Source organism: Falco rusticolus, chromosome 7, assembly GCF_015220075.1.
Source record: "Falco rusticolus isolate bFalRus1 chromosome 7, bFalRus1.pri, whole genome shotgun sequence".
Taxonomy (NCBI): domain Eukaryota; kingdom Metazoa; phylum Chordata; class Aves; order Falconiformes; family Falconidae; genus Falco; species Falco rusticolus.
Genome location: NC_051193.1, coordinates 44103780 through 44123073, shown reverse-complemented (window position 1 = coordinate 44123073; position 19294 = coordinate 44103780). Strand labels below are relative to the sequence as shown.

General features: G+C 36.4%; 1 protein-coding gene across 6 annotated transcripts in view; it reads right to left on the bottom strand.

Annotated features, from left to right (window-relative positions):
* The window catches only part of EML5 (EMAP like 5), a 116115-nt gene that overhangs the window by 21366 nt on the left and 75455 nt on the right, over positions 1-19294 (bottom strand). For 3 of the 6 annotated variants that reach the window (XR_005105215.1, XM_037393767.1, XM_037393766.1), the window contains exons 28-33: positions 18902-18916; positions 13353-13361; positions 6056-6134; positions 4845-4974; positions 4019-4117; positions 1938-1958 (exon numbers count right to left, since the gene is read on the bottom strand). Coding sequence is in view for 4 of the 6 variants with exons in the window: in XM_037393767.1 (XP_037249664.1) it covers positions 1938-1958; positions 4019-4117; positions 4845-4974; positions 6056-6134; positions 13353-13361; positions 18902-18916 (353 nt within the window). In the remaining 2 variants the exon portion in view is untranslated. Of the gene's footprint in view, positions 1-1937; positions 1959-4018; positions 4118-4844; positions 4975-6055; positions 6148-13352; positions 13362-18901; positions 18917-19294 lie in introns of those variants that run through there. The other 3 variants (XM_037393769.1, XM_037393768.1, XR_005105216.1) reach the window with 3 other exon arrangements.

Here is a 19294-nt window from a genome sequence, read left to right as displayed (position 1 = left end):
TGCAGAGTCTGGAGGTTACTGTCCTAGACCCAGATGCACAAAGACTAAATGCTATTTCAGCTCCATGCTTTGTGTTTCTAATCAGCTAAATCTAGTCCCTCAAAGGCACACATATGATGGGTAACAGTAGGCACAGGGACCTAGATAAAATTTTAGTCACATGAAACTAAGTTTTTCAGCACAATTCCACAGCTTTTCCAAAACAGTCTTTAGAACAATCTTCCTAATTTCTTCTTTCCCATTGGAATTTCCTCTCATGGCACCAACATGTTGTTACCATCACCTTTTGAGAGGTACTACAGCACAGTATAGACATGCCATTAAAACAGAAAGGGTAGGGGCTGGCAACAACTGGCATGCCGTCCTTATGCAAAGTTGAGGGAAGGGAGAGCTTTATTATGGCTCTGAACTGGTTTTTCCTCTTCAGCACTCCTCTTGGTAAAGCTCTGTATTGCCCCTTGACCTGTGCACTTGCCCTATAGCCTTGGTCAAAATTTTTCTTTTGGGTGGCAGACAAAATTTCACCTAGATTTCATTCATAAGAACTGACAAAATCTTTCAGAGCAAGACTTGCAGGACAGAGAACGTGGACTCTTGAGTCCTCCTACTTGATGGCGTTCTTCTGAAAGTCTCTGTCCTGACATTGCGTCCTGTGACACTGTGGAGTACTCCAGCTGCTCAATGTCTGCTCTCACAAGAGAGATTTTCTAAGGTGTCATCTCCTGGGAGAAGTTAGATAAAGCTACTATGGGCTGGCAGGACAAAAAATATCTTCAGTACAATGAAGCAAACCTATACCAAGTCATTATGAAACTTGATTTGCCGTTCCAGCCTATCACAAACATTACTGCTTCAACAACCCCTGCCTCACTGTAGACAACAGAAAACTGGAACTAGAAAAGTGAAAGTTGCCAGTAAGAAAGCTGCCAAATAGCCATCGATAAATTTTAAGCAAAACTACGCAACTTTCTAATGAAGGCACGCGGCAGCTCGGATTCCAGATTAATGATTAAAGAAAAGAGTGCTGGTTTCAGGCAGTGACAACAGAGCGCAGTAATATACACAGGCTTAAACTACAGCTGCAGTAGGTGAGAAAAGGTACCTATAGTCTTCCTCCTATCCTTAGAGCAAGCATAAATTGGCATATTTAAAAAATGTCAACACACATTAAAAATGCCATCGTATATTTGTTCTTCTCAGAACAAGCTTTAGATCCACATGAAGATTATTATACTTTCTAGTCACACGTGAACACACATTTATGCATCTCTGAAGATGTGTCACAAGACAATTATGGCTGCATAACAATGAAGTCACTCACACATGATGGTGATGAGTTTTTAAGATTACTGTTGAAAAAACAAGTTAATAAAAAATAGCTCAGTCAAGACTATCAAACTGTCAAAGACCCAAAATGATACAGAAAAAATTAAACTGACATCATAACAAGCATTTTGGATCAGTGGTAATAACTGCATGACAATCATACATAAATGTGAAAAGTGATTGGTTTTTTTCACTCAGTCACCTAGGCCTCCTCAATGGAATTTACTTTAGAAATGCATATTGAAATTATACTCAATTGAGTATCTAAAACAAATGTTAATTGTCAGCCCCAACATGTCTATGCAACCTGCAAGCATACACAGGAATGCTACAGTAGCAGTATGTATTAGAAACTCACTAATCACTGGGCAGCAAGAAGGGGTTATGTTACAACAAAAGTACGTTTTAAGTGTGTCTAACATTTTAATTGTTTCTATATTTACAGTTTGCTGAGCTGTTGTGGTTTATATTCAGTGCTGACAGTAATATGACTGATACAGGGTTTTAATAAACTAAAAATGAATCCACATCACTTATTCCTCTATAAAGCTATAGACTATTACTAGATAGTCTAACTACACCTGAAGATGTTAAAATTTTATTTCCCTTACCTGACATATCTGCTGAGTCTCCTGTAATGGAAAAGCAGCAGAAAAATAATTAGACCAGAAATAAGATAAAGTGCTAAAGAAAATATATGCCACATTTAGTGTAATTTCTTAACACACACCTTGATGTCACCTCTTTGCATTGAAGCAGCATCAATACTGCTTTTGGTGTTAAAGATGAACAATAACTGATAAAAGGCCCTCACATCAGAAATAAAAATTCATAGAATTAATATATTTTGATTTCTGTTTTGAGTTACAACATAAAAATCTAGTTTTGGTGTATGTTAGGTCTCTCTCTGCCAAACTAAATAAAAAACGTATTTTAGACATTACTGATATTTTAACAAATTAAGTGGGGAAAAAAAGTGTTGAATGCTATTCTGCTAAGAAGTAATGTTTGAGTCTGATCTTGACAAGTGGCAAATACACCCAATCTTCTTCTATAGGAGCATTAAGAAGTCAGGACTATTCAGGTACTGGCAAGTATTACTGGGATTCTACATACAGCATTACTGTGTAAAAATATTTGAAATTATGTTTATGTAAATCTTTTGAAGATCTAAATCCTGCTGGTGAAACTACGCTTGTGCCAGTCATATCAGCTGGAAAAGTAGCATCAGTTAAGTATATTCTTTATGGAGTATGTACTCCTTAACATCTGTTCAGAATGTAAAAATAAGTGTTCTTTGAAGATATTTTGCTTCCAGTTAATTTTTCAGATTTAATTCTCTCCTTAAAAGTATGTTTGTAGTCTAATTTTTAAGTGTCATCTGCTCCTGATTTACATGCCTTAATCCATGTTACGAAACAGTTAAAATTGTTCTCCTGCTAGTTGATGCAGAAATGATTAAGGGTCCTGTGTTTCTTCTTGGGTAAGACAAACACTGAAGAAAATCCATGCAAAGAACAAATTTTCACATTATGCTTACACTCTTCCCATATATTCTATCATATGGAAAGGCAAATGGCCAAATAATGAAATGTGCTGAAAAAGCAAATTCCTAGGCAATAAAAGGTCTGTTATTCCCGCAAATGGTCTTTGCAATCAAATGATAGGCAAAAATCTGGTGATTATTTTTTCCATTTAAATAATTTCCATTAATGGTTTCTTTAAACTAATGTGAGACAAGAAACTCACCAAGAAATGAAGCTATTTTAGCTAAAGAGTTGCTACTATCAATGAGTCAATTTTAATGAGACACACACCTAAAAATCCAAAAGACAGAGGGAAGCAGGTAGTAAACTCTGACAAACTGACTGTATTTAGATGAAACATCTAAACCAAACCTACAGGGAAGAAAAAAAAAAAAAAGCTACTCTGGCTAAAACTAAGCTTTTTTTGTGTTATATGCACTAAGGAAAACCATGTGGGTTGTAATCTGCTGAGGAACAACTGAAGGTATGAAAACTGCAGTTGGCTTGTAGGACTACAAAAACTACACTATTTGGCAAAATTTGGAAACAGCAGTATTAGTTAAGCGATGCAGATCCACAGTGGTTTTTTGTTGGTTGGTTTTTTTGGTTGCTTTTTTTTTTTAACATGGTTAGTTCATAGATGCACTTAATATTACTATGAAACATGTATATTTTCCCCCTAAATCTAAATTTATCTGTTGGGAAACACCATTAGGGTTTTGGTTCTGCCTACAATATTACAACTATATATTATCAAAACACCAAGTAGGTATTATAAAACTGCCTGATGAGATAAAACCTACATAAAGTGGCATCTATTTTAAGGACTCTGGGTTTAGTCCATATAGAAATGAAAGATAGCTCAATTAAGCTTCTGATAGTTAAATAAAACCAGACTAATTTCACGGGGCTTAAGATTTCTAAAAAAAAATATTTTGATAACACTTCAAACAAAAGATAAGCTTAATCTTCTTTCACGCCTCAATGTTTTTTGTTCAGCTTTATTAAATTACACTCAAAGAAACATGTAAAGAGGACAGGTAACTGAGTAACACTCATACAAACGGAGATAGCATAATCAAATATTTTTGTGATTAATCATGAACTCACAAGGCCCTAACTGCATGCTCTTAAGTTAATTTCTTTTTACAAAAATACAAACATACCTACTTGGCCAGTTGCCACTATGTTGGTAAACTTGGGGTGCTGATTTACAGTGAGGCACAAAATATCATCATTGTGTTCCTGGTAAAAAGACTGAGAGCCTAAAAAAAATAATAAAAAAGTCCAACTTTTAATTAAAACATTTATACACACATAGACATGGTTATGTTGAAAATTTTATATTTGCTAGAAAACAGCATTAAGATGATGTTCCAGTTTGGAGCTTAAAACCAAGAAACAGAAAGAAATTTCCGATTTTTTTATCTTTATTTTAACACATAGCACTCAGTAACTCCAAACTATTTCCTCAAGCCTTCTCCATCACGTTGCTCAAATATCACAGAAACAAACTGCATTGTGTTACTCTTAAAAGGTCTAAATTATCTAAACTAAATAGGTTATACGGAATGAATGTATTGATACGGATGTCTGAAAAGTAAACCAAATAAAAACACTAACTTGGTTCTAGAAAAAAAAATTAGTAACTACAATGACCCCACGGTTCAGGTGTTATACCTTCTGCGATAATTTTAACAAGCAAATTACAGAAAGCCGATACCAAAATATTCAAATCTTTACTTCCTCCAAATTTAGTCACCAGAAACATTTGAATATATTTAGCTTGCTTATGCAGCTATTACAAATCATCTCAACAGACTGAATTTTTAGCAAACAATTATAATAACGATAATAATGATGATACTACTACTACTACTACTACTAATTTCCCCATTTACTTTTATAGGATTTAAAGCATGCCAGTTACTTCATAAACTGTAACTCCATGTATATGAAGAAACATTGTTCCTCGAGTGGGTTTTTGCCTACCTGTTGCCACATTATACAAGATCCCAATAGACGCAGTATGATATATTACATCAGCACCATCATTCAAATAGTGCACATTGTTTCTGCAGTCCTTGCCTCGGTACCCAAATACCAGCTCCAAAATTAGGTCCTAAAAAAGATATTTACATCTATTAGATACTCAAAACTTTAAAGCAACTATGAACTTTACTGTATCTTCCAGGATTTTATTTTTCAGACATGTCCTTATGTAGTAAAGGAGAAGGAGTTTATGTCTCAAACCAACAGAAACTGAGATCCTGCCTTCCTTGTCAGCTTCCATTGCTGCTTATTCTTGTTGTACAGTAAAGTCATCTTATCATCTCTGTTTGGTGGATGCTGTAGGATATTTATATGTGCATACACACACACACACACTCACACATATATATATACAGAAAGAGTCACTCATGTATGATACACATATATATAAATAAATAAATTTCAGTGAGCTGAGAATACAGCTTTTTTGATGCATAAGATAACAAGAAACAAAGAATGACAAATATTGGTCCACAATTTAGTTCCAGCTGGCAATTAAGAAAGCTGAATTACAGACTACAACTTCTAGCACACAGATGGCAAAAGGCCATTTATTATGCTACACCAAACATTTTGTTTTGTATCACAGAAAATATCTCAGTTGATATGAAGCATTGCAGTTTTCAATGTTAGGTGAAATTTCCAGTTCAGATTAATCAAAAGTGAGTATATTTATTTGCACTGGCTATATAATTAAAAAACAGGTGCCTGAGCTAAAGGCATCAGCAGATTTAAAAAAATTATTTTATTCTTAGAACTGTTAACGATGAATTTTAAACAAAGTGTTAAAATAAATTTAAAAAAAACCTGCAGTAAAAGATGTTTTGTTTTATTAGCTATAATATACCCATTAATAATCCAGTTATATAAACAGGACATAATGCTTTCTACACACTGCATTTAAAAGGTTTTATTGTTACTAAGAATTAAGTTGTGCTACAGTTTGTTTTCAAGAAAAAGTATCAGGCTTTTTGGATTTTAAAACAAAAAATTATCTCCCACTTTTCTGCTGTATATTTACTCATTATTCAATAATCCCATCTTTGATACATTTAAAATGAAACAATCACTTAGTGTGTCCGCAAAGGTGTCAATTTTTGGCAAAAAACAATCCTAAAAGGAGAGGAAGAGGAGGCCGAAGTTTTTCTTACCTCTATAGGTCTCTTTTTTTTCCCAACATTATTTGTCTGAAGTTTCTCTGGCTGTGGCAACGCCCTACTAACTGGTGGTCTGAAATAAAGAACTGTGAATAAGAGAAGGCTGTCCGTCACCCATTCCATACTAACAACAGTACCTTCCAACCTGCTATTGCATATGGAAAACTTACAGCCCTATCCTGCCTAACTGATATTTGCATTCATCTTTAAAAGAAATAACTCTGTCAAAGGAAAAAAACCCAAACATCTTTGTTTAACACACTAGGTTTTCCAACAATTCTTCAACAATCCACGAGGTTAATACAAAGCTTGTTTTACAATGAAATGACCACTGGTAATAATTGTCTTAGCTTTTTCATGGTATATTCTTAAGGTACTTTCATCTTCTCTGTAGCAATTTTTATTGGGTAAACTTTAAAGGCTTACCTGATCAGCCTAAATACTTGAGAGAACTATTCCCACATGCCTCCAGTAGGCCCTAACTTTTCCTATTTTTCTAACAGTTTGTAGAAAGAACTCCAGGTACACCTGCCCATTCAGTGTTACTTCAATCAACAGAAACAAGTTATTGATCAGCGCTTAGTTGGAAGTAAACCATCACCATGCAAATGCACGAATATCAGCCATAACTTATGTTCCACTGTTCTGAATAGCCCAGATTTAATCAAGAAATCTCAACTAGATACATTTGATAAATATCTGTAACATATCTTTCAGATTACATTCAACTGCTCGTATACAAAGGAAGATACAAACAAGTAAATTTCATTTATCAAAATTATGCAATTATTTCTAGTAATTTGCAGGAGCATTGGTTATTGATTCTACACACGCAGCATAAGTGGCCATGAAAAGAAAGCTGCAAGTTTGCCCCTTAAGAAGAATCATTAATTTAAAAATAATTCTACATATAGATTCAATGAAATCCAGCTGATTTAATCCAGTAGGCAGTGTGACAAACAAATTTCACACATAAAGCTCTTTAGTATTCCCTTTTTAGGATGAAGTACTTTTAATTCCATCTGCACTCCTGAATGACTTCAGTGTGTGTCTTTTCTGAGAACAACAGACTATGATTTTTTGTACACTGTGTATTCTGAACTACATTCAAGAAATATTTTTTCAGTCAAATAAAAGACCATTTTCTGAGTTTTATTTCTTCACTTTCCTTGCCTATTTTTAGGACAATTTATAGACTGATGTCATATCACCAGTTGAAAGATTTGTACATACTGTAACGCAAACTATACTACAACTGTAAACTGTGTTCTGAGATACTTCAGTTACTTCCTCTATGCTTAGAAGCTTGTAAAGTACCTATGGAAAAAAAATTACAAAAGAAAAACAGATAATGAAAAATTTCTGTCTAGTAAAGAAGTCTGTCAGAAGCCTGGATCACCCAAACATCAAGTTTATTAAAACTTGTTATTTTGTTAGATAGGGCCAGAGGGAGGTACTTGAAATATTTAACTCAGCATCATAAATCTAGATTTTATGAAATGTGAAATCTTTACTATAGAAAATTCAAATCCAGATCCAAAAAGAAATAGCGTACTTTACATTAGATAGTTAAGACAGTGAGTCTTTTCATAGGGAGTGGATATGGGCCGTATTAAAAAAAAAAAAAGGTATCACAACAAAGTATGAAATAATAATTTAAAGTTAGAATAAAAAATTCAAGGCATGAAGGAAAATAACCAAGGCTCATGTTTCATATTTATTTATAAATAAGTGTAAATTAAAACAGAAAACAATTATTGAGGTAGAACTTCACAAAGAATGGTAGTCTAACACTTGTTTTTTGCCACTCCAAAATTCCTCTTCTTGGAAAACAGACTTCTAAAAACTGGTAGTACAGGCAAAATCTGGGGACATGTGGACATGCACTACATTTCTCCTCACTCAGAGACAAATATCAAAAGACAGCAGCATTTAAATATACACCTTCAGTCCTGCTTGAAATATGTCTGGTGGGAATGTATCCCCAGACTTCATTCTCAAAGGTCCTCAGTTACAGATGTTTTTTTACTCTCAGAGGTCTACCAGTTAGAAGGAATTCACATACACTTCAAGACAGAAAAGCAAGGCATTTTAATTTCTTTTTGAGTAAGAAAAACAGCCTGGACCTAGCTCACAGCCATAGCATCCTGTCCCTTAGCCTGTGAAGGTGAAAAAGTATTCTCCTCACTTTTGGAAAAGAGGAGGAAAAGCAAACCAAGCAGAGTCTGGGCTGCCCTCATCATCTATACTAGCACGTTGCCCAGTATAGGAGGCAAAGAATATATCTGATTTCTGTCAGCATTCCCAACATCCAATTTCATGACCACTCTTGAATCACTACTGTCTCCCAGTGAGTTCTTTCCAGGTCTTATACTTGATGTAAAACTCCTGGCCTCCCCAGCTATTTTCCAGGTCCTTCCTTCTCTTCTGTCCAGTCACCTGACTCCTAGCATCCTCTCATCTAGCCTGTCACATATCACAACAATAATATTCCTACATATGATTAAAATTCTCACTTTTTAGTTTTTTTTTAAAAAATAAACTTTTATTTAGAAGTTTCTAAATTATCAACAGAAAACACTCTCAACAGGTCACAATGTTTGTCATATTAAATATACATGGAGAGAGGTCCATTAAGTTTTGCAGAGAGAAAAAAAAAAATCTTTGACCATATTTGTTCCCCTCCTTCACAGTAGATGAGCAATTTTAGTTATAAATACACTGATCAAGGGGCAACAGGTATCTCCCAGTGCCGCAGAAGCCATCTTATCACTGTGTGCTACTCAAATTGGGTCAAATCCAGTCAAGTAAAACTACTGAAATGCATGAACAAAAACTAAAAGGCACAGGTTCTGTATGGGAAATGGGCTTTCTGAAAGCACTTCAGTGATACAGAGAATAAAAACCTGCCCTTACTCATTCAAGTAAATGAAGAGACAAAGAAAGAGAGAAACCAATACAGCCCAGACCCAAATAAAATTTGTTGTTGTTGCTGGTAGCTGATGTAGCTTCATCAAACATTTGAGGTAAATTTACATTGATACCCTCTTCTTTCATAAACAACTTTTTTTTTCCCCTCCATATGTTTTTTTTTTTAAATGGTCACCCTGACCTCCCAAAATATTAAAAATTACAGGTTTGTTTGAGTTTTAGAGTGATTTGGGGTTTTGTGGAGGTTTGTTTGTTTGTTGGGGTTGGTTGGTTGGTTGGTTTTTTCGGGGTTTTTTTTTGCATATGAATACAAGAATTGCTTAAAACTGAACAAGTTTTAGTGCTTATGATTTCTGAAGTTAAATGGCAAAATAATAACCAGTTCTCTGTCTCTGCAATCAAAAGTCTCTGAAGAATGAACAGGATTGACAAGTTAAATGAGTTGTACATAACCATAATTACACATATCCTGTTATTTTACGCCTAAGAATTATAGTTATTGAAATATATCTAATACCTGATTTCTGTAACAGATTAATGACATTAAGAGCTGCTAACCATTTTTTTTTCCTACCTACAGGTTATTATTTTGAATTATAATTAAAATCCCTTAAATCCTTTCAGACCTCCATAACTGCTGCTCATTTATTAGGTAACTCGGACCACACTTATAAATGCAAGAAGCTCCTTAAAAAATACTTATACAAAAGTAGTTCCTTTAAAACTTACATAATGCTGACTTTAAATCCTTTTAAAATTAAGCAAACACAACATGTACCTTTGTCTTTTTAAACATGGAAATCAGGAACAATGCTGAAGTGCTGAAAACTGGAAGATTGTACACCAGTGATTCTGTTGGTCCTAACCATTAGTTTCCCCAGGAATCAGAGAGGTGGGAAAAAGAGGAACCTATAATAAATATTATCAGTGTTCACAAGCTTTCCACTGTCATGTTACCTCTTCTCTCATCCCATGCAGCAGCTATAAAACCAAACAGCAAGCACAGTAAGGAGTATTGCAGAAATGTGACACTGGTGTACTGTTTGTTGTGCATGCTGCTTCTACTGGCATGTGGTAGAACTCAAAAAGTCCTCTGGAGAAAAAAAAAAATAAATCCAGCCCTCTATGACACGCATATTAAGGATTAAAAAGAAAATCACAATGCTACCTGACTCAGCTGTGAAGCATCAATGTCCAAGATATGACTGCTAGCTTACACATACACCAGCAGAAAAAAAATCCAAACTTTCTTGAATAAAGTAGAAAAAGATAAAACCTTCTTACAGTTCCAGAGAGCTTTTATAGCTGACAGACACATGTAATTTCTGATGCTTTTAAGACAGCACGGAAATCTTTAAGTGTAGCTTCCTTTAGATTACATTGCAGCCAGCAGATGGAAAAAGAACATCAGGATTGTAGATCTAGTAATCTTGCATAAATTTCTCTATTACTGATATACTTTTTCTACTGTTCAAAGTAATGCCACTTGAAAAATAAATTAAAAAAAAATATCTATGAAAAGTAGTGCAAAGACAGGAGACTACTACGCATTACCACACAGAAAACCACCTGATCTAAAGCACGATGTCCAAACTGTAGGGAACAGAGCCCAGTTCTCTTAGGTCAATTCCTAACAATGTATCCATAAAAATATTTTTATGCCCATCTGGATTTAGAGCTTCTAAGGAGAAAAAAAAGTATTCCCAGAAATGCTGTTATTTAGGAGAAACAGTGTATAATTATCAGTTGTCAGAGGCTAGTGCTGTTTGACTGCTCTTGCAAAGATATGTAAAAATCAGAGACTGAGGAGGGCTGCATAGGTCAGCGGAGATCCAAAGAAATAACACAGATACATCTAAAGCAGCAGAGGAAATCCCTGAAATTTATATATTTGAGGTAAAGAAAATGAAAAGTATGTTCAACTAGTTTTTCCCTGAAAAAAACAACCCACCGAAACCACCAAAGGCAAGCTTAATAGCAGTTGGAAACTTGATGACCATAGTTTACCCAGAGAGCTTTGGAGAAGCAGCGAGGGACAATCCTGTGCTGACCAGGCAAGTGGCACACAAGGGCTGTAGGCTCCATCACTGGAGCTCAGGCCTGCCTCACAGATGGGGGTAGGGACAGATTGAGCAAAACTGCGCAATCCACCTCCTGCTCACTCCAGAACGCTTCCAAACGTTTTATATTTTTATTTTCTGATTTGTCATGGACAATTCAGCAACAGTCTTATTACTGTTGCTCTAGAAATTGATAAAACACAGCATAAAGAGCCCTTCTTCCACTTGTCACCCGCACATTTGATAGAGCACTCAAGTCTCATTTCTTTCCTGCCCCCCCTTATTTAATTTATGTCCCTGAAGATAAAAAAGCCAATTAGAGAAAAAGAAAGCAGAAAAACTAAATAGAGCAGAAGAGCACAGCTAAAGTTTCATGAAAGCAACAAAAACTGAAAGGACATGGTTCTGGCACAGGTCTATGTTACCGGAACTGAGCTGACTGGAAGTGAAGACTTCTCTGCTGCTCGGATCTAGAATGTGGCATTTTTATAGCGTTTGCTGTCTGCTAATCCCTTGTGATAGAATGGGAGAAGAGGTAAAACAATTTCACATTACGCAACTACTTGAAAAGACCATCTATACTTAAAAGCTGTACAGATAAAGAGATACAAATATAGGTTTGATATCCATCCTTAGCCTATCGTTAAAGTATGTTTACATTTGTACATTACCATACAAAAGGGTAAAGTAAATGTACATTGGTCAATAAAACTTGACAATCTATATGCAGCTATACTATCTCACAGGTCACCTAAACAATTATATAAGTACCCACCTATGACAGACTAACTCATTGATTCAGAGCAGTGGAACTGGAATGCAAATTACAAGCACATATGCATTTTTTTCCCCAGTTAAGTTTAAAGACTGTAACTTGTGCACTTAAAAGCAGGAATGCTGAAGGACACCAGAATACATTTTCCAAGTGCTTTTTTAAAGGTACAAAGGCTGAAGATATTTTTCATTTGCTATTTAATGTGCAGGGAAGCCACTAAAGGCATGCATATACAACACACAGTGGTCATATACCTGTATGTGTAACTGGCTGCATGATCATAAACTGTGTGCAAAAGATGGGAAGGAGAGCATGAACATTTTGGGGTGAATGCACATACAGATGGGATCAGTTTGAACATATGGAAGCAGAGTTCCAGCCATCTATCACAGGGCAAATAAATACCTCAACATTGGCACTTAATTTTCAATATGATAACAGAATCTGTATATATAGTTTAATAATTCTTGTTATGAGACCATAAAAAACGGAATACAAGCATTTTGCAGTAGTTTGTGAAACAAAGAAATCCCTTTTCATGGTTGTCTTGTATCATGTTCTTGTATTTCACTCACTGTTTTTATTCTTGGTACTGAATTTCTAAAGTTATTAAGGGAGGGTCTTCTGTGGTTAATATAAACTGCCATCAATTCTTTGAGTTCCATGGTAACTTATGACAATGCCAATTACAACACTTATTTCTGTTTTAAAAATCCAAGTGTTGTTTTGGGCATGATTTCATAGAGCAAGTTACAGCTGTTGGTACAAAAGAAGTCCCTTCCTGTGAGGGTCACCATAGCTGCACCTTGTACTCCGGGGCACTTGCAGAGAACTTGGCAACTGATTTTGCAGTAGCCTTCAGCAGGAAGTGACATTCACTCCCTCCCCAAAAGGTGTTGGCAAGCATGAAGTAGAGAATTAATTTTAAAAGTAAGGAGGAGTTCTTCCACTTATTCTTGGTAAGACTGTCAAAGCCACCTATGAAGCTTTAGAGGTCTGCTTTCCTTTAGAAGATAATGAAACCCGGTAGTTTTTAAATGCTGCTTCTTGACAGTGATTAGTCATAATTATTTTCATGTGCCCTATGAATAGTAAGTGCCATTTTGTATGCACTAATGCAGATATAGGTAATTTATTACTCAATTAATTCAACAACATAGACAACTTGACATGTCAGGTGGGACTGTCCCATCAAATGTAAAACCATCTACTTTTGAGGTTCATAGCTGCCCAGTAGAGAGTGCTAATCTCTGTATTTTAATAAATATTATTGAAAAATACTATTTGTAAAACATGCAAGTTTAATGTTCTATGTAGTTAATTTTATAGCGCTAAGTAAATAAATATCTAGCTTATTGTATGGAATACAGCTACAATGAATACATATAAATTTAAAATCTGTAGTACAGCAATATTTTGAAGAGTGAGAGGTGCATGGCATAGCACCCTATGTGACAGATGGCTTTTTAAAGAAAATGGGAGATGATAGTAAAATATGGACTAGATAGCAAAATAAAAGCATTACCTGGAACCTCTTTTCAGCAGCAGGTGGGAAAGAGAAAAGGATTACTTATACAAGTTTGGCTGAAAGCTAGGTGTCAGTGAATTATTTATAGAAATTATTATTATTGACTTTCTGGTTCGTTTACTTCTTTTTACAAGGGGATTATTCACAACTTCATAGGTTATGTAAATCTATTGTACAGAAAGCTCCCATTCACTTATATGAGAATCATGAACATGTGTTGGCATGAGAATATATTTCTTAGGACTGATCCGTACTGTAAACAGAGAAAGCAAGCAGAAGCAGACCCAAAACCCGCTGAAGTATATCAAGCATTTAAAGAGAATTAAACACAACAGCCAAATTACTCGAAGTTGTGCAAGTTTAACTTCCTGAAATGAGCTAGTGAATAGAACATGTCAACTCGCTATTAAAGACAGATACTCAAGTTCACTCAGAAAAACACATTCAGTTATACTAAAATACATTTATCTCAGCTAGTCAAAATGTGTGGGGTACTGAGCACTGCTGATACATACTGTTTTTTCATTATTGAATTCAGTTTGTTGACTGAAGATATTTTGAAATCTGTTTCACAAATTTGGTGCACTGGATGGGTTTTCTCAGTTGTATGTGATGCCTACTCCTACATTTAAACTAGCAAAACATCATTATTAATCATCAGAATATATGGGCATGTACAGATTATTTCCTAATATTAGTACTATGCATGGGCACTTTTCATTAGCCTGATTAGCAGTTACACTTCCTTTGTTTTGATTTGCTTTTCTTTTAAGAACTACCTAGCAATTTGACTGCAGCAAGGAGGACACTAGTTATCAGTCTTTTCCACTTACAGGTGAAGGAAAAAGATTTTTTGTCTCATCTGTTAGGGAAAACTTTCCAGAAAATTAAGACAACAGTGCTGAACAACTTGCAAATGGATGTGGATGATGTAAGGTTCAGATAAAGGAACCGTCATTTCAGTAACTTTCTCCCTCTTTCACACCCTCAGAAGTACAATTTACATTTATCTACCCTTTGTATCAGGAAAAAAAAAATAAAAATTCTTCACTTCTGGATCAGTACAGGACTAGTTTGTAAATAGTTTGTAAGCTCCCTTCCCATTATGAATACTCAAGAATCTGAAATAGGTTATGCATTTATGTACATCCTTCCACACAGAGAGAAATAATCCTCATGACAAAAAAACCCCAAAACAAACCAAAAAACAACACTGGGATCTTCCCATACAAGAGATCTTGGCACCTGGACTGAGTAATGGTATGTATTAAGAAAACAAGATAGCGATGACTATGAGAAACAAACACTGAAAATGGTTTTAGTTGCTTGCAAATATTTAGTATGGTAAATTCATGGTGAAAAATTCAACCAGAATTCCTGGTTATTTAGTTTTGAGATCTTTTGGTACAGCCATTCTTGTCTCAAGTACATTAATCAGAGCATCATCCCTTTGACAGTGACAAATACTGAATACTTCAAGGAGTATAAGAACAGAGTAAGAATGGAGTGATATCCTCCAGATTCTTCTCCCAACCTCCAGTGATTTCCAGTTCAGGGAGTAGCTGAGCCAGAAGTGTTTTAAAAATTAACCACCCATGATGAATTTTTCTCCTAAGCAATTTATCCAGCCCCAAAACATACTAGGAAAGAACTTTCAGTAAAGGATAGAAACACAGTTTTCCAAGTTATTTTGTGCTGCTGAATATCCACAAAGCTCTAGACAACCACATTAGATAAACAGTAGATATATTTTCACATTAAAATATTATCTTTTAATATTATTACTCAGAAATTACAAACAATTCAGAATACATAGTGCTGTCCTACAGCCAATGCCATTTTGTGTTTTCAATTGAAGTTAAAGTAAGTATTCCAATGTAAAATATATTTCATGGTAATTTTACTACTAGAGAATGACATATCATGAGTAGACGTAACCTTAAACTATATTGCAAGCAGACCTTAAACTGAATGAATCTGAATAAAATCTTGAGTCCTAGCATCCCTAATTTTTAAAAAAACATGCCTGAAATTTAAGAAGTTTCAGGTTTCAACATCTTTCCATTGAGCACATCAACTTTTATGGCACTAGCATCTCTTATTTTCAAAAAATACTTCTCTCTCTCTCTCATTTTCTTTCAAATATCAAATTTCTTAGACAAGACTGTTAGGAAAAAAAAACCCAGAAAAAAAGTGGGGAAAATCATGTTTGTCCTGAAGGAAAAAATAAAGACAGTCCTGCATTGAAGTATAAATTGATGCAACTCACATCTGAAGTTAATATGTTAACCATAAAAATGATTAAGACACAGAAATGTCCACTGCTCCTAGCAAAACTGTGTTGTGAAGGGGAAAAAAAATTTTTTTAAACTTCTGCTATTGCAAGGGAAAGCCATAATTTATGAACAAAACCAGAAAACGGAGAACAGGACACTACCTCCATTGGAAACCAAAAATAATTCTTTGTTCACATTCACGTTCTGGGAAATGCATTTACATTTTTAATTCAGGGTCACTGGAAAATTACTATGATACATCAAAAGCGGAATCCCATGTTCCACACTTCACAGAGAATGTACCTACTCACCAGACTGCAGTGTTTTGCAGCCTCTTTCACTTATTCTCCCTTTCTAACCCTAGGGATTATTTAATTCCTTTCCACAGAGCTTTAGGAGAAAGGAGTGACACTGTTTTGACCCACACAGTGATATGTATTTTAATTTTTGGTAGACTAAATGTCCTAAAACTCTGATTTCCTATGTCACTCTACTACTTACAACATCAAAGGTGCAATCAACTTAACCTTTCTAATAATATTAGAATCAAAATAATTTTAGTGAATCAATTTTGGGTACCCAGTTGAGTAATTTCTAACTCTAAATCCAGACGATGGCCTCAGACTACAACTCTCGCCTTCACAGATGTGCTTTTGTGAAACAGAGGTAGGAAACAGATGAGATTTCATGTATGCTTCTTCCTTTAGCATTCTATTGTTTATGTCATTTAATACTCTGGATACTAATAATCGTATTCCTTCTACATAGAAGGAACTTCACTATGGCAAGGATTTATGAGTTCCACTTCAGCTGTCAGGTACAACAATCAAGTAGCAACATTATTTTTGGTATGGTCTTTATACGTAGCCTTAGAGTTTAATTATCTGGTAACATTTACGTCCATCTTCTCCCATACAGAATTAAATACCTCCTACACTCAACAGTAAAAGATATTCAAATACTTTCTCATAAGGAATCCCCTTTATACACAAAGTCAAAATTACTGGAAAAACATTCTCAGAGGCACATTCTACACTGGTGTACACCTCTGATCCTCAGAATACAAGGATTCCAATAAAGCGCTACAAGACACAGCTCTTGTAATGTTTGGCAGTCAATATAACAAGCCTATGCACAACAAGGAATGACAAAGATGTACTACCCACCCCGAGCAGTTGTACTTGGTTTGTGTGGAAAGGTTTTGGTAGCAGGGGGACTGCAGGGGGGCTTCTGTGAGAAGCTGCTGGAAGCTTCCCCTGTGTCAGACAGAGCCAATGCCAGCTGGCTCCAAGATGTACCTACCACTGACCAAGGCTGAGCCCATCAGCGATGGTGGTAGCACCTCTGGGATAACGTGTTTAAGAAGAGGGGAAAATAACTGCTGCGGAACAGCAGCCAGAGACAGGAGGGAGAATATGTGAGGGAGATAACTCTGCAGACACCGGGTCAATGCAGGAGGAGGGCAGGAGGCGCTCCAGGCACCAGAGCAGATTCCCCTGCAGCCCACGGCGAAGACCACGGTGAGACAGGGTGTGCCCTCAGCAGCCCACGGAGGGTAATGGTGGAGCAGGTCTCCCCCTGCAGCCCCTGGAGGACCCCACACCAGAGCAGGTGGGTGCCCAAAGGAGGCTGTGACCCCTTGGGAAGCCCATGCTGGAGCAGGCTCCTGGCAGGACCTGTGGCCCCATGGAGAGGAGCCCAGGCTGGGGCAGGTTTGCTGGCCGGGCTTGTGACCCCGTGGGGGACCCAGGCTGGGGCAGCCTGTGCCTGAGGGGCTGTGCCCCATGGGAGGGACCCACACTCGAGCAGGTCATGGGAAGGACTCACGCCGGAGAAGTTTGTGGAGAACTGTCTCCCATGGGAGGGACCCTGCTGCTGGAGCAGGGAGAGCGTGAGGAGGAGGGAGCAGCAGAGACAAGGTGTGATGAACTGAGGGCAGCCCCATTCCCCATCCCCCTGTGCCGCTGTGGGGGAGGAGGGAGAGAACTCGGGAGTGAAGTTGAGCCTGGGAAGAATGTGTGTGTGTGTGTGTGTGTGTGAGAGAGAGAGAAGGTGTTTTTAAGATTTAGTTTTTATTTCTCATTATTACCAAAGTTAAGTAAATCAAAGCACAGTAAAAAAACTAATTTAATTTCCCCCCAAGTCGAGTTTGTTTTACCCATGACGGTAACTGGTGAGTGATCTCTCCCTGTCCTTATCTTGACCCACAAGCTTTTTGTTATATTTTTTTCTCCCTGGTACAGCTGAGGATGGCAGTGATACAGAAGAAAAGTCTGTACAGGTTATACATACTCTGCATAACTTATACAGAAATACACTGACTTTACAGATACACATTTTTTAAAAGGCTAAAAACCAGAATTAATTTGATGAAGGTTGCCAGTGGTAGGATCTAAAATTTAGATAAAGACAGTGGCTTGCTTTATTATGCCAAATTGTCTGCAGAAGGATACACAGAGATTGACACAATTCTAACATCTGTCACCACAGGAATGTGATTTCATTGTGGAAACAGGATCCAGGTCGATATGAGAGGGGCTCTCTTAACCAGTGTAGGTCCAAGTGTCCAGGCAGCTCAGTCTACAAGTCTGAAGGGTGGCCTACACCCTATGGATCTGCTGTGCTACAAATGTAAGAGCATGTTGTTGAGTATACATATATACTAAATAGGGTAGGTGTAAAACCTAATTACCTAATGCAGGCACCTAAGCTAGTGACTCTGCATGCCACATGAATGCTATGGGGACCTAGCTCAGATCCTTAAGTAGTGTAGGTGCATTGGTAAAATGCCAGGCTACTCTCATCCCCAGAGCTTCATTAGCTCCAACACAGTGGTGCAGACATGGTGGTACAGCTCGTATAGCCACTTCAGGCAACTCTGCAAAATATTCCCCACACTTTTTACTCTATGTTGGACCTCTACACCAAGAATGTGATATAGTCTTACAGAAGTCCACAAGAAGTTACATGAACTCTCTGACTACAGTTACTTAAGTCAAGTTGTTCCTTAGCCACTCCAAAGTACTGAGGAAAATAGGATGAGATTTGATTACATCCTTGCAAATACTCTATTTAGCATCCATTCACGTCTACTTAGACCGAGAACTGGACTTACTCTTTATCGCTTATCCCTCTTCTACCCATTAATAAGCTACTATTTAATAGTAAAGAATTAAAGTCTTCACTTCTATTTCAAAGGATAACTACTTTCCCGAGCAGCTCATGTTATTAAAAGGCATTTGATCCTGGACTTTGTGTAAATGAACTTACCTCACTACCCCCTGCCTTCATAGGAAGCAAAAGGAAAGTGAAATAAAAATAAAATTAAAGTTAGTATTTATGAAAGCAGACTTACTAAAACATTTACCAATCCTACACAATACTAACTTTAGCAGAAGTTAAAATGCATACAGTAACAATATACCGGTTTTATTCTTCACAAAAACTTCTCTTGGAAGTTTTAGGGCCCCAAACTTTTAAACAATGCAGACAATGGAATTCTTTCATGAACTTTTATGCATTCTGAATTGGAACCTAGTATCTTACTACAGAATTAATTTTTTTTAATATTTTCTTTGAAACTGAAAACCATAACTCACTTAGCTTCCACAAACAATTATAAGAAGAAATACAAGAGGCTTACAATTTCATTTAAAAAATATT